A 17,134-nucleotide genomic window follows, 5' to 3' on the forward strand; every position below is an offset into this window, starting at 1 on the left:
ATGACTTATTTAGAATACTGTCAAGTTCAAACGTGTTGTTGTGGGCTACACCCCTGGTAATAAGGGGTCGGCCTTCATAATATTTAGTGCTTGTTTGACACGTCTCATTACCAACCATTTACGTGCATCTTCAAGGTCTCTTTGACAACACAAAACAAGGTCATAAACTTGTAACGCAGAGGTCAACTCGAGAAATATCAACACAAACAAACTGGTCTCGTGAACTAATAAAATGATTATTGTAAAGGTCAACAATATCTGTAAATAATCAAATAAAGATCACGATGCTTTGAGAGCTTTGACCTCGTTGCGAACTTATGACGAATAAGACAATTCATTCAATATCAAAATTGTTTCCGAGTAGTTTCTCCTCAAGGGCTCGAAACAAAAATCGAAATTAAATTAATTTTGATATTTTTACTCAAATTTTGACAGTAAATTCTTAGTTATCTGACAAAATGAGACTTTGGGCTTTTTTAACAGTGCTGTTTTAATATGCCAAAACAAAAAGAAACGCAAAATAAATGGCAATTTTTTTATTAATAGTCCTGTAAATTAACAATACTAGATATGCATTTATTGCTGTTTTAAGAACGTATCTTCTCGAGAAAAAAATTGAGCTACGATAAAAAGTTGTTTAATCAAATTTACATGCCAAACTTTAACCATTGTTACCTATTCGAATCGCGTAGCTCTTAAGTTCATAGGTTGTTCAAATCAATTTTAGTGCACGACGGAATAAATGAGAATAAATGACTGATTATTTAATTAAGTCTAGCCAATTGAGTCCAAAAATTTCCAAATCAATCAAACATGACATCTTGAGAAGTCGCTGAGACAAGGTTGAAATTTGAGATTCGCGTAACATCTATTCAAATAAAATTAACGATCATTCTTATGATCAGATTTTGATAAAGTTAACGCCTATAGGACCCCTTACAAAATTTTCCGCAATCACCGCTCATCTTACATAATTTTTGCGCTGAATGGCGGTGAAACCTCAATTCGGGAATTATAATTAAAACAGCATTTTATTTCTTTTAGTTATACATCAATTTCTATGTCTCATCTGAGGCTTTTTTGAAATCTTGTGCCAGTCACGTGTATCCAGTCCACGTTAGTGAGAGACTCCTGAGAGGAAAGTGGTTTGTGGTGCGCAGGTCACGTGACTTCTTCTTCTACATGCGTGAAAACTTGTGTGACTATGGCCTGCAGTACGCAAAATTCTGCCGGATTTCGGAGTTCGACTTTGACTACAATGAATTCGGTTGGTTTGAGTAGAGTGCAAAATGCCGCCTCAATTTGCTCTTGATTTGAAGAGACACAAACCACTAACCAATTAACATTCTAAGGGATGTGACCCTCACAGATGCGATCATGACCACTTACGCAGTTCCCTGCAGAGGGTTTAAAAAGATTTCCAGTTGATTCTCTTCAAGATTGCGAAAAATTTGAAAATTTCAATGATTGCAGACTAACTTTTGTCTTTTGTAGAGAGTTCCAACAACTTACGCTCTTTTGACGGGGAAAAAAGCATTTAAACCACGATCACAAGTTAAAAAAACAGTAAATGACGATCACCATCTCAGATTTCAATTATCGAATTAACTTACTTTCATAGAAAGTGGCTGACCTGCAGACCAATTAGAACGATTATTACTATATCCTACATTTACATTGTATTAACATACAAAGTGGTATACAAGCTTGAGAAATGAGTACATTAACTCAACACTTCGGTGCTGGTAGAAGCTTGCAATGGACAATTCCAAATAGCTTCACACCTCCCTGGCTCAAGGAATAATTTGAAAAATATGTATGATTAGCTATGAATTTGTTTGCGCGAGCGTCCGGTTGATCTCTCTATTTCAAAGAGCAAATCAAGAACTGAGAAAATTTTACAATTCAAACTTGAATTTTCAGCACCCACAGCTGAACTCAGAAAGAAATAAAACGAACGGTAAATTCCCAGATCTAAAAACGTTGCCGAACATTAAAGTCTCAACTATCCGCTATCTCCCTATCAATCAATTTACGTTAGACACGGTCAGAGTTTTTCTCTGACGTCATTACTGATTGCATTGAAGATCCCAATACAGAACAATACTGGAGAAAACTCTTCGGATTATCTAAATGCATTTTACGTGCCAGTAAAATGGGAGGGCAAAAACACAAGCGGAACAACGACCAAAGAATTCTTGAAAGAATTATTTGTTGGAACAGCGGAGACTTTGGAGGGCTATGGATCGGAGAGTGCTCTTTGAAGCAATGAAAACGATCAAACAAAACAAACTTTGAAGAAATTATCAAACGTGCAAAAAATTTGTGCTTCCAAGGCCAACATGACAGAGCAGCAGAAGTTTTGGCTTCTGACAATTTTGCAGCAGTCAACAAGGCAACTCTCGATACTCTGAAAAAATTGAGTCCCACAGAGGTAAAACCTATTGTAGTCCAAAATTTTTAATCACGAGCTCATCAATTGAGTTAGAAATATGTTTCGGAACAGCTGAACTCGTTTTCTAGATTTACAGCGGCTGGTCTTTCAAAAATGTTTCCCGAATATTTTTGCATGCAGTACAGTGTACCGCTTCAAATCAGTCACAAAAGTTTTGCGAGTACTGAATAAGCTGGTAAACAAAAACTGCAGTGAGGAACGTTCCGAAGTTGATTCACAAGCTCTTTGTAGCGCATCGCTATCAGCATTGTTGAAAAAGCAAAGCGGTATTCGCCCTTTTGCAGTCGGAGAAGTTTTCAGGAGGCCAATAGCTTAAATTCAGCCAGAGACGCAAACTCAGGTGGAAATGAATTTTTCTAGAGCCTGCGGTTGGGTGTCAGAGTGAAGAGTGGAACGGAAGCGATTAAACATTTGACTAAGCTTTCGTATGAAAAAAACTCTTCTTGTCAAATTCCTCTAGTATTTTGCAAATTGACCTTTGAAATGAATTTAATTCAAAAAAACGCTGTGAAAAGCTGAAAACCAGTGCCAATTAATTGCTAGGCATTGACGTATTTACCAATTTTTGTTATTCACAACACAGTTATTTATTCTATAACAAGTTTGTTGTTAGCAATGAAAGCGGTATCCAACAAGGCGACCCACTGAGCCCTCTACTGTTTTCTCTGATGCTCTTGCTCATCATAGAGAAAATTCACGGATTGTAGCCAGAGCTTCAACAACTTACTGGTATCTAATTGACGGCGTCTTGGTGGGCTCAGAAGATGGTATCATCAGATCTTGAAGTTTTCTATCCGAGCTAGGACCTGAGCGCGGTCTCCATGAATGAGTCGAGAAGTGCTAATTATAAGAATTATAAGACTCAATATAAGAACCAAAAAAACATGATTTTTTGGGCCTTGAGGTCCTTGGAGTTGCGTTAGGAACCCCAGTTTGTCTGCATGAAACTTAATGGAAGGATAGAGAAAATAAGGGTTCTTTTTGAAAAACCGGACTACCTTGATGACGCTCAATGCGCTCTAGGTGTTTTACGTCACTCACTGCATCGTGGACCCCAATCTGGTGTTTTTTGCGTTGTCAAACGCCCACACGTTCAGATAGTAAATTCTTTAAAGATTTTGACGCCCAACAGCGCGAAAAATTTGAGAATATCTTTTGCCACTGCTCTTCCAAAGGAGTCCTGGACTCAATCGATCCTACTCATAACCCTATAAGGGATTAGTATCCGCCAATGCCAATAAGTATAAAGCATCATGCGTCGGTTTTGTACTGTACTCTGAAGATCTTGTTTCAAAAATAACCGGTGGAAACAAAAAAAAACTGTAAAGTTTTTTAGTATCTTTATCCCAGTACAGCACAATTGGACATTTTACAATTTTCGCAAAAAACGACCCAATAAGTTATTGATAATGAAAAATTTCGAAGTTTCAAGGAGAATCTAGCTTCTGAAAGAAAATCCGCCCGACGTTTTTCATTGTCTGTTCGACATGCCGGAGCACAGTTGTCTGCTCCCCCATTCCGATTCCAGGACCTCATATGGCACCAAATGAGTTTAGAATTAGTGCGAAGTGCCGGTTGGGTGTCCATTTCTTGCGAAATGAAGTGCTGGTTCTGTAAATCAGGAGTTCTTGACATCTATGGGGATCATACCATTGCGTGTCACGGCCGAGCGGACGCAATTGCAAGACATGACCGGATTCGAGACAAAACAATGTCTGCTTGCTCATCTGCGAATCTCTCACCCCTAGTGGGAAGAACCTCAATCCAAAAAACGAATAAAGTCCCGGAGACAGACGTCTTTATCCCGACATGTAAAGCGGGAAAACCTGCTGCATTTGATGTAACTGTTACTTCGTCGGTGATATGCTACTCTCTCACTAATGCTACGAAGGCAGGCAATGCGCTTGACGCTGCAGATGAATAAAAAAATGCCTCCACGGCAATAACTGCGCAAAAATGGGAATCATATTTGTTCCACTGTAATCGAAGTCTTTGGCGGAATATCAGCAACTTTCAGAAAAACAATCAAAAGTTTGGCTGTGTTAAGTGGCAGGCGTTCTTTCCAAGCGCAGGGGTTGTTTGTAGCTTTCTGTACACGCATGCAATCCATATCAACCACCGCTATTCGGTGATTAGTGGCAATGTTGTTAGCACGGCTTTTCTAGTTTACTATTTTGTATTTTGGGTGCTCGCCCAATTGGAGGGGAGATTGCTTGATCGATTATTGTCGGAATCATTGTCGACAGTTGTTATCAAGGCGTCTACCTCAATGATTTTGGGTCAATCGTTTTGGCCAATTTAAAATAATTTTAGAATAAGAAGAGTCCAGATAGGACCTTCTATGATGAGCCGCCAAAACGCTTGCAGCAAACGGAGGCTTTAATAATGTGGAGATCTACCATTTTTTTTCTTTCCTGACCAATGTGGTGAGAATAAAAGAAACATTTTACATAAGGAGAAATGAAAAACACTGATGAAATGAGATTCATAAACTGTTGATTCGTTGCATTGATAAACACCGTTATGTTAACCTAGTCAATTGTCAACTAAACTTTATAATGGAAAAAAATTCACTGAGTGGTCGAAAAATAAAAATTAGTAAAGATTAGAAAACAATTAGTGTTGTGATAACGCAAATTAAAAAATATGATACAATTTTTCTATGATTTCAAAAGGATGCACTCAGTCAAAGAATTTACAGCCATTTAAAAAAAATTGAGCGCTTCCTAAATTGTGCAAAAATGAAGTGTTATTTCAATCTTATTGACAGGGATTTTAAAGAACCTATTGGAACTTATTAGAAGTTAATTCAGTTTGAGAGGACAGATGATGATACATGGAAAAAACATGAGAACCAGATAAATTAATTATTGATCTTGGTCTCAAGCCGAGAATTGATTGTCTCTAAATTTTTCTCTTTTGTAATCATAACTAAGATAAAACAAATTTACTGAAATAATAAGATATTTTCGGTGTGCGCCCCCAGCTTCGTGGGCGCTTATTATTTAAACTCCCAGGCGCACGTGCCATATGTTTACTTAATGATTTACTATGTATTGGCATGTGCTCTGGAACTGGGAGGGGGCGCAAAACGTACTGGGGCGCAAACGGAAAAGATGCAAATAACGTTTTTGTTTAATTCGAGTGGAAATTAAACTTTCACCTCGTATATTTCACAACTCAATTATGCTATTAAATTAAACCAAAATTCATAGACCTCCACTAATATGGTTTGAATAAAGAGCAAAAAACAAGCTGAGTTCGATAACTTATTTTGCAGTGGACAAAAATACAAAATAAGTTTTGTCCAACATTTTCTACCAAGCTTACACTAAGATTACTTTACTATATGTGTACCATTGACTCCGGTACTGCATATTACCACCGTAGAAACTGATTTTTTAAAGTTTTTTCCAGAGTCGGTTAGTCAGATAGGCTTAGGTAAGTCTAGTTTGCGCGCTGAAACGAGTAGCCCTAGATCTACATCGCTTAAGGCTGTAAATGGAGCCCAACTAGAGTCTTCCTGAACCAGTGCAATCAGTGAGTTAACCATTTCTAAGCATAGAAAGAGCTCATTGGATAAAGATACAAACTATGTATTCAAAATATCTAGAATTTCACTCTTTTCAATTAATTCTCCAAAAACAACAATTAAACACAGCAGAAACAGCTTATAGAAAATGGTTTCACAGCAAACAAACAAAATAAAACTAATATCCTACACTACCTAATTAAAAAATGGAAACCAATTTTCTCATCAGAAACAACATAAGGCTGTAGAGAAAAATCTCTTTATAACAAGAGAAAGAGCGATTATTAGGAGATATAAAACTATTCCAAACAGATAACATTCCCACTGCGGACGAATCTACTCTTTTAATAAACGCAATTTTTCAGCTAAAAGTTTAACCCTTCAATCAAGAACAACTACCGTTTTCTTCTATTAACAATAAAACCTCTCTAATTTTTGGGATGGCTTTTAGCTCCTATCTTATAAAAAGTCTAGGTCCAAAAGTAACCAAAGGAAGAATAGTATTCATACGTGACCCACTAACTCACAGTCAACCTTCTATTATATTTGATACAACTTTTTGTCAACTTTCAGATACCATAATTGAAATCGTTCACGGAACTCAACGAGGAAACCATAAACAAGCTCACAATGACAATCATTTTAAACAATCATCAATTGAGTTTGCAACGTGCTGCAAGTGTACCGAAAAATTGTAAGATAAAAAATAGAAGTAATTAACCAATTAATCCCAATTTTATGAACACAGTCACAGATACCGATGTATCAGAAACAGGCATTCAAGAAATAATTACAAGTCTTTTATGGTTTATACTTTCTGACTTGGAAATTTCTTCTGTCAAGAGATCCCAAGCACAATTTGTTCGATTCTTTTCAACACTTTATGGGAAAACATGCCACTACTGTGCCTTTAAAATTGAGGAATTTTCTTGAGAGAAATTTACTAGAAAATCTTCATATGGCAGAAGGCAAGTTTATCATGCAAATTTCTTTGAAAAGATTGTGCAGGCCCAATTAGAGGTTGTTGAAATTTCTTTTCTTACTCGAATTTTTACAAAAACCAATGCACAAGGAGGCTTGAAGACCCCAATTAACCCTACAACAAGACAATTGGACAAGCCATAATAAGTCATGATAATAATTGTAATGCTTTACAATTTCTATCAACCTTTAAGGTTAGATCAACTAAAAAATATCATGCTGCAAGGTAATGGAGCTCAGCCCCGTTGAGTTTTTAAGGAATCCAGCTTTCGTTATTTTGATTGCTAAATTCAGTTGGAAGTGCTGATGCAAAAAATAGGGCTTGTCAATCATAAAAATTTATCTCATATCCTACTGCGATAGCAGCAAAATCAGATTATTAAATCGATTAACAAAAAGTCTCTTCAGCAACCCTCGAGTCTCTTGATATTTGATTAGTACCGGTGAACATATTAGGGGTTCTGAACTAAAAGACAACAAATTGCGGTTGTTAATTTCAACAAATGCTCAAAATCTAGAATTTTAATTGTTTAATGGTTAAATGATTTCTTTGGTTTCTATAAAATTTGAATTCAACTTGTAAGGGCATTTTATGAAACAAAGTAATCAATATGAATTTTTTAGGTAAATGGTCCCATGAATTTTGGTTGCTCCAATGCAAAACAAATCGTAATGTCAGCCTGAAAAGCATATTCTTGTTCCAGCACTATTTTACAAGAGTTTTGCAAAATTTCTTTAACAATAAATTGCAACATATTCTTAATCTTTGAAAATTGAAGTGGCTTAGATGTAGAGTATGGAGTTGCTCAAGCAATTTTTGTACTTTCTACTTGTTTCAAAATTATGTTGCGGGTTCAGTAATAGTCACGCTCATCTTCTCAGATGACTATTATTTCCTTCTGATCCTTTTTATTACAATGCAAAGAATTTGGATTGTATTGGTGCTCTTTTTTCTTACAATTCAAAGACTTTGAAGTAAATTGAGGCGCTGTCTATTTACAATCCAAAGAACTTGGATTGTATTGGTGTTTTTCTTTTCTTGAAAGATGTTTTCACACCTTTTTGGAAGACTTTGAGCTTTCGAAATGGAACAAACGGGCAAAGGTCGGGGGCATAAAGTTGCAAGAGTGACCCTTAGCTGGCTTTCGGAGTCTTTAAGCTGCTTAACGTGCTGCAGTTCCTGAAAACAACCAAAATCAAGGTGAAAATGTTATATATGCTGTTTCTGAGCCCAGAAAAAAGCAAAGTTTTGGTATTTTTTTAAATTTCGCTGTGAATTGGGTTATTTTAAAAGTTGATCATCATTATATGGCTATTATGCTATGCTAAATGTCTTTTTATGCTAATGTTTTCTGTTTCATTTTGCGGTCATGCCAACTTTAGCAAAAAAGTCAAAGCAGCGTTCGCTAATTTTTCAAAATTAGCGAAAGTCAAAGCAGCCTTACGAAGTCTACTGTGTCTTAAGAATCCAATCTATCGATACACTCTAACCCTCAACTTTCAGCAATTTGGTGACATTTTTAAAGCAATTACTGATATTTTAAAAAATGAATGATCAAACCTATTTTTCTGCAAACTTACATAGAGCAGTCTGAACTGTAATTCTGGCTCAAACTGGACAAACGTATCAAAAATAAAATTGAAACAAACTCTATCAGCGCTCGTTTTTTAAGCTAAGCTGTACTTTAGCACTAAAGTCAAAGCAGCTTTCGCAAACTTTTTAAATTTTTTCTAAAATTTTTTGTCGTTTTTCTTTGGTTTTCAATTTTATACATCAAAGAAGCATTTGAATACTGGATTGGGTTGACCAATACACAAATGATTTTGACAATATTAATATCATTAATATTTGAAACTTTTAAATAAAACCTAATTTTTTCAGTTTTTGAAATTTTAAAATATTATTCTTCAGTTTTTTTTTCTGTTAGTGACCAAGGAAACAGTTTTCAGGCTATACTTTGGGTCGGTGAATAACTTCTTCCTGACTCAGATATTTTTTGAAAGCTTTTACAATTATTAACTTCAGCAACTTTTTATTACTGTCTGTTAATCTTTACAAATTTTTGTGAAAACTTTTGCATGTTTTTGCTTATACTTGTCGTTTGTATCCAGAAAAAGGTCAATGAATTGCCTCATTGTGTTTTGTTTTTCTTCAAATACTTGTATATTAATTATCGGTTCTCGTTACTTTAACAACCGGAGTATTTACAATTCAGATTCTGTCTTGATAGTTCTCAAATTCTTTAAAATATTTTCTTTTTAGCTTTTTTAATCCAATTCTTCTGTTAATCAAATGAGGAGTTTTCAATTTTGCCATTCAACTCTTTGGACTGTAGTTCAGGACCTGTCCCGCTATTTTTAGTCCGTCGAAAAAAAATGTTTCGCTTTTCCTCATTTTGCCGTTTTTTCGACATTTTGCGTGAAGTCATTTTTACTTCTCTAGACTAGTTTCGTTGTTCACTCATTCTGCTCAAAGTGCTATTAAAGTGCATTTGTTCGACTAAGCACTCTAAAATGAACAGTTATCAAAAATAGAAACAAGATAAGCAAAAAAAAATTAGATGCCTGCTACTTGAAGTTTGATCCAATAAGTCTTATTTGCTATCTCTAATGTTTATAGGTATCAATATTAGCCCCCTGTATCCTCACTTTAATTAACAGGAGTATGTTTTAAAAAATGAAATTTTTCGCAGTTCAAAATTTTGTTAACAGCAATTAGTTTTTCCATTTTTTTCTGTTCTTTCAATCCCAATTGGCTTTATGAGAACCAATGTCAGCTATTTTCCGGCAATCTTCTGGGTATGTTTTTATTTACAGTTGATTAACTTCTTTTGATATTAACTTGAATTTTTTTGATTTGAATGTTTGTCCTATTAACACAGTTACATAATTTAAAATTATTCCTTGACACATTTTTGAATTTAATGTGTAAATATTTACAGAGATGAATAGCTTCCGAGACAAAAAAGCTCGGTTGTTTCTGCATAGGGCTGGAACGTCTATTTTTTTAAATGGAGAAAAAAGCAGCGGAAAGGTAATTCTGATGTGAGTTGAATATATAAATTTGTCTTATTGTCGACTGCTTGAGTCCATTTTTAACAATAAATTCGACTTTTATATGAGTCAATTTCTATAAAATAACATTCTGTAAAAAATGTATTTTGCTCATACTTGATTTGTGTCGTAATAGGCAGTGAAATTCAATTAACGCCCTCCTCTTCCTGGGCTAAGGTCTTCCTGATAAAACCCGGGTCGAGGTGTCACCGCTAAAAATCGCTAAAACATGTATTATTTGCGGTGAATTTGAGTAAAAATGTAAGATTTGCGCTCAATGCGATCAGTGCGGTGAAAAAAACTTTTATGCGGTGAAAAGTTTTTTTTTCACCGCTTATGTGGTCAAAAAATGTTTCACTGCTAAAAATTGCAATTCTTACAAAAAATCACCGCTAAATTCACCGCTAATCGTACAAAATTTCATCTTTGAAAAAGTTGTTTTTAAAACATGCAAGAATACTGCTGAATGATCAGCAACCTCTTAAAATTTAAAAAGATATATTACTATAATGTATGCCGAACATGCTGTCAATAGAGCATAACTTTATGGATAGATAATCAGCTTATGGATAGAAAATAAACATATTAAGCAAAGATGTTTTAATTTTAGCCATATCTGAGGATATTTGTTTTCGTACTTTTTATATTAGAAGTATTATAAAATATTGATCTGAACAATTGCTTTATTTTTTTTATGTGTCCTTCTATAGGTAAATTTTAAATTTCAGTCCTCGAAAATTATCGAAATGTTCACAGGCTGGCATCTGAATCACACATCGACTTATTGCTTCAAGTCTTATCGCAAGGAACAGCTGTGTACGACTGAGAGATTCAAACTGTACAAGCCAAGACACTCACTCAGTTCAAAAGGCACCTTCATTCAAGCCAAAGAGAAATTCTTCTGCAGAGGTATTCATTTTTCTACTTCAATTTTTAAAAAGTTTTTGGTTCGACTCTTAATGTCTGCTATGTTGTAAACAGTTTAACCAAAAATTGATCTGTTTTGAATTCTGCAGATTTTGAGAAACTAAGCCTTGTACTTTAGTCGAGAGGTCGATTTATGCACAGACATCACATGGTCGGTCAATACTAGAAATGTAAATATCGTGGTCAATCGACATTGATTGGTCGGTTTGAAATTCTCCTTCCCATATAATTTTGTCTTTACTGTTTGAGCCCATTGTGATGAGTTTGCCCTTCTGAAATTGAGGAAATAAGCGTGCTTTCTGGAACCGGAGTTCAAAAAACATAATTTGTTCTCCTGGCGTCGTTTGGGCTTCTACGGTGATTCAACAATGTGTTATATACTGATTTCAGGACCCCAAATGCCCATTAATAGCATACCCAAAAACTTGTCTCTACTGTGTCCTAAGAACCCAATCTAGAGACACATAACTCACATATTTGAGCAATTTGGTGATATTTTTAAAGCAATTATTGATATTTTCAAAAATGAATTATCAAAAATTTTTCTGGAACTTGGGCAGTCAAAATCAGTACTGAACCATAGTATTTCAATTCTGAATTTTTACTCTGACCAGTACTATGAGTATGTCATATTTTAGACTTTTCATGACAAAATTCAGAACAAAAAAAGTTGTAGACTGCAGCATGAAAAAAGTAGTCTGAAAATGCTATTCGCAGTGAAAGTATGAAGTCTAGAAATACTATTCGCATTGAAAGTATTAAGTCTAAAAATGCTTTTAGCATTGAAAGTATGAAGTTTGACTATGCTGTTCGCAGTGCAGAAATTGTCTAAAAATGCGTCTAAAAAACTTATTTGGGCCACAATAACCACCGTTATTGATGACAATAACCTCCGTTATTACGTATAAAAAGTCTAATTGAAATAAAACCTATCAGCACTCGTTGTTTAAGCTAAGCTGTCCTTTATTCTATGAATTTTGTTAAAGATTTGAAGCAGAGTCAGATAACCCTGTTCTTAACATCAGAAAACGCCGCCTACAGTTTGAGGTGCTTAAAAATCTTTGATGTATTTAGGGCCTTGAGAAAAACAGATCGAGATGCATTGGTTTCTAATGAAAAAAGATCTAATCAAAGTAGCGTGCAAGTATTAAGCAGCCACAATCTTTTCATCAATTGAAAGTTAAATTTTGAAGGGTGTAAAATTGTAAACCAAAGCGCTGAAACCTCAAACGGATAGGTGTTTTGTAATAATAAATTTTGCTCAGAAGTATTCATTGAGCTCTATAGACCTTTTGGGACCCCGATTGCTTTAAAATATTAAGTAGGACTGATCAGATTGTTTTCAGCTCTGTGCTTTAACTGGTGTCATATTTTTGCTATGTCACTTATGAAAACACTAATTTCAGAAAAAAACTTGCATTTGTTCAAATTTAAAGAAAGGACATTATTGGTTTTCAGTCTTGTGTTGATCTGCTCAGATCCCAGCTGGTGTTTTTACAGATTCGTACAAACATAAAATCTGTCCTAAACGCTATTAAAGAACTTAAAAAAATACTAAAAAATTATTCATCATTTGTTATTGGAAAAGGGTTTCTGCAGTGATTCAACAAAGTCTTATATACTGATTTCAAAACCCCAAAAGCCGATTAAAAGCATACCTAAAAACTTAGCAATACTGTGTCCCAAGAACCCAATCTAGAGACAAGTAACACACAATTACCAGCATTTTGGTGATATTTTTAAAGCAATTATTGAAATTTTCAAAAACGAACATAGTCAAAAATTTTTCTAGCAACTTACATTGGGCAGTGAAAATTAGCACTGAGCCATAATTTTTCAATCCTCTTTTTATACTCTGACCAGTACTATGATTATGCCTTATTTTAGAGTTTTCATGACAAAATTAAGATAAAAAAATTGTAGGCTGCGGCATGATAAAAATACAGTCTGAAAATGCTATTTGCATTGAAAGTATGAAGTCTGGAAATGCTCTTCGCAGTGCAGAAAATGTTTATAAAAAATATTTATTGCCTTTTTTGAGCCACAACAACCACCGTAATTGAGGACATAAACCCCATCAGTACTCGTTGTCTAAGCTAAGCTGTCTTTGATTCTAAAGAGTTTGTTAGAGACTTGAAGCGGAGTCAGATGGCCCTGTTCTTAACATCAAAAATGATTTTGAGGTGCTTGAAAGTCTTTGATGTATTTAGGGCTCTAAAAACAGATCGATATGCATTGGTATCAAAAGAAAACAGATCTAATTATAGTAGCGTGCAAGTATTAGGCAGCAAAAAAATTTTCACAATTGAAAAATAGATATTGAAGGGTGTAAAATTGTAAACGAAGACGCGGAAACCTTAAACAGACTGGTGTTAAAAAACAAGAAACTTTGCTCAGAAATATTCATTGAGCTCTATAAACCCCTTTGAGACCCCGGTTGCTATAAGATAGTAAATCGGACTGATCATGTTGTTTTGAGTCTCCACTTTAACTAAGATCATATTTTTGCTATGTCACTCATGAAAACACTAAATTCAGGAAAAAATTTGAATTATTTTAGAGTTCAAGAATTGATATTATTGGTTTTCAATCTTGTGTTGATCTGCTCTGGTCCCAGCTCATGTTGTTATAGATTGGTACAAACATAAAATCAGTCCCAAACGCTATTAAGAAACTTAAAAAACTATCAAAAATTTAGTCACTATTGGTTATTGGAATAGCTTCATGATTTGTTTACAATGAGAGCATTTTGAGTTTGCGCTCTGACCCAGACAACAAAGTTCCAATGAGCTACTTCCAAACAAGCACTTAACAAACCTATAATTATCAAGTTATTATTAGACTGGAGTCCCGGGTCGAGATTTGGCGGTGAATTTTTGTAAAAAATGCGCTGAAATGCGGTGAGAATTTTTTTTTTCTTTACTTAATATGTTTTTGCCGTGAATGCGGTGAGTGCGGTGAAATATTTGATTTAACAGCGTTCTCAGAATTTTTAAAAAAGCCTCCTTACACGGGTTCAAAACTCTTAACTCCTGCATGCCTTGAACTCCCTATTCCACTGCGCCAACTGTCACTTACTTTTCTGATATTTCGTGTGAATTTAAATCAGATTGAGTAAACGTTGGAAAGCAATTGCTGCGCATTTTTGTAACAAATGCATTGATTTTCGTGGAATTTTTTTTGTAAAAAAATGCTGTGAAATGCGGCGAATTTTTTTTTCACCGCATTCACCGCATTTCATACCAGAATTCACCGCATTCACCGCATTTCTCAAAAAAATTACCCAAAAACCTTGACCTGGCCCATAAAACAATATTTTTACTATATGTATACAACAACCAGCAAATATTAGTCATAGCAGGTTATCAATTGGCTGTTTTCGAAAATTAACCGGCAAATTTACTGGTTTTCAAGTGCTAGTTTTGGTTTTTGTCTGAATTACCTTGATTGTTGCTTATTTGCCGCCCTTTTTAAATATCATGTTTTTGATCCAGTCAAAATTTCACAATTATTTTTGTAGTTAAAGTTTGGCACATTTTTTTCTCTTAAGTCTTCACACGGAAAATGCCTAGAATAGTACAGATCAAAATTGATGAAATGTTTTACTATCGAAAAGTAAAAAGTCGATACTGGTTCTTCTTAATAATAGGGTACGGAAACAAAAAAAGTTATCATGTTAGCCTATGGTCTCTGTGCATATGCTGAGGTCTGAGGCTTTCTGTTTTGCAGCTTAAACCATGCAAGTTAATTGTCATTCTCAAATGCTTTAGTGGACCTTACTGATCAACAGTTTTTAATTCTATGCAGTGGCTCACAAAAAACTTTTGTGCCTCTAATCAAAACAAAAACTTCCATCAGGATTTGAAGTTCTAGAAAACCGAGATACTCGATAGTCTGAAAAGCTGAGAACACCGTGAATATAACCGTAACTTTTTATCAGCTGTTTCTGCAAAATGCCTCCTTGCCGGGTCGCGAAAATTTCCTTAAACTGTCAGGCTGAAGTGTGCGCTCAAAATGGTCCTGATCAGACCGTCCCAGAGCGAAAGTGCCTCTCAACGGCGCTGGACAGTTTTTGTGCGCTCGTAGTGCGTTCGATTTCGTTTCTGATCAAACTCAAGCGCTGATCAGACCCGCTTGCGCTTGAATGTATTCTGATCAGAACCACTTGCGTTCGAAATCGTTTCTGATCAGACTCAGTAGCGCTCGAAATGCTCTCAGATCGAAAGGCTTTGAGAGCTCGAACCGTTTAGGATATCTTGCGCTCGAACCGTTATAATTTTTGCTTGGATTGAATTTTGCTTGGAATTGGATTGAATGGATGCTTTCATCATGACAATTCATCAAATGACATTACGCTCCATCAGGAAAAAAAGTGAGGTGAGTGATTTATCCGAAACTGTTACAATGACACTTCACTATATATCATAAGAACGAGATACAAATTCAGATCGAGAAAAAAGATGATAAAAATTTTCAATTTTTCAAGGTGGGTGGTGTCCCATGGATCCGAAAAGAGATGTCGAAATCCTGCCTCGAAACAAGCCAGCAAATTTCCACTTTCTCTATCTGGATAAAGACCTGGCTCTGATCTACGCGTGCCAGATGTGCAATGGGGCTATAACAGGTGGAGTTGATTACTTTGCACAGGTGTTGTCTCGGACACCTTATCCTGACTGGGAAAAAGTGAGCGAAGTTGAAAAGGAAATGGAAAAGCGCAAGCTGGATGTCAAGATGGAGAACACTTTCAACTATGCATGTCCAACAGAATTTTCTGGAATTAAAAGTGGCATCATAGATTATAACTTATAACTTGTAACTAGCCATAAGCCTATTTAAAACGCTGCATGATTTTTGAAAAAAGTAGATATAAATATAAAGTATAGATTTGCTATTGTTTCTTGATTAAGCGACTATTAGCTATACATGGTGAAGAAAATTGTTTGCCAAACGCTGGAAGATCTCCTTTAAAAACGCTATATTAAATCTCGAATTTTTTTCTATTGTTCGCAGGAACATCTGCTCTAAATACGCTATTTCAAATCTCGAATTTCTTCTGTTGTTATTTCGAAACACTTCAATTTGGTTCTTTTTTTCTTATCTAACATGGGAGGATTCGAAAATTGATATCATAGTAAAAAAAATATCAATATTTGAATTTTACCATATTATTTGATTGAGAAGTCGATTGACTGAGGTAAAGCTGCTCGGCACTAAAGAACTTTCTGCGGTTGCACATTTTTTTCAGCTCTAGATAACTTGCATAACAAGTGGACTTTTTAAATCAAAAGTCGTTTTATAATCAAAGTGAACCCCAAGAAGGCTGCAAGAAATAGTGGGTAAAAGCTCTTCATCGAAATTATTAAAGGAATTCGCCACGGAATCGATGAGTTGTCTTGCATAGAAATCTACAACGATCTTTGTAAGTGAAGCTATGAGCATAGTTCTTTAACTTTTTCAAAATGGCACAAATTTTCCCATCAATTTTACGTTCGAAGAAGAGCCGCGAATCATCTGCAAATATTTCGCAAGTTACACTTTGCAAAGATCAAACAGAGGAAGTAAGAACTGACTATATAATGTTGGACTATTGACGGATCCCTGTGACTCTCCGGTTCAAACTGAGATCAAGCTGCTTTTATGACAATAGATCGTGTTTTGTACGTTTTTATTTCCAAGGTGAAACTCGAAAAATCTTTCCACAGTGCTATTAAGGTCAAAGTTTTTCCTGAAAATCTTTGACCACAAGTGATTGAGAATTGTATCAAAGCTAGCCCAGAAATCTAATGAGATAACCAACAAATGATTTGCAGCTTCAATTCTTGTGCAAGTCTCATGTGAACAGTTTCTCTGCAAAACTTTTTGCAGATTGCAGCCTGATACCTAAGTCACAGATTATTCGACGTAAGATGCTTATTCAACTTGAAAAGGACTACTTTTGATGAGGAAGGCGGAATTGTTATGGCGCGGCCACTACCCATAATTTCACCGATAATTCCATTTTCAGAAACTTCTAGAAAAACTCCCAGTGCTCTACGCAATTCAACATATCAGTTTAAAAAAATAGTAAAATAAAGCTAGACAGCAAGTAAACTATTCCAGGTTTTTTGCAGGGATCATGCAATCTGGAGTGATGGAGTTTGAGAAATTTTTTGGAAATTATAACAAAAAAGATTTATTGGAAGTTT

At 35.2% G+C, this 17,134-nt stretch overlaps 1 protein-coding gene across 1 annotated transcript; it reads left to right on the forward strand.

Moving 5' to 3' along the window:
• Positions 1-302: 302 nt before the first annotated feature.
• LOC142344183 (uncharacterized) lies at positions 303-15,815 on the forward strand. The gene is made up of 4 exons (XM_075395716.1): positions 303-482; positions 1,045-1,267; positions 10,779-10,931; positions 15,436-15,815. The coding sequence occupies exons 1-4, from the start codon at positions 459-461 to the stop codon at positions 15,756-15,758; spliced, it is 723 nt and encodes a 240-aa protein (XP_075251831.1). The 5' UTR covers positions 303-458; the 3' UTR covers positions 15,759-15,815.
• The last annotated feature ends 1,319 nt before the right edge of the window (positions 15,816-17,134 follow it).

Source organism: Convolutriloba macropyga, chromosome 8 (assembly GCF_964194025.1).
Source record: "Convolutriloba macropyga chromosome 8, txConMacr16.3, whole genome shotgun sequence".
Classification (NCBI taxonomy): domain Eukaryota; kingdom Metazoa; phylum Xenacoelomorpha; order Acoela; family Convolutidae; genus Convolutriloba; species Convolutriloba macropyga.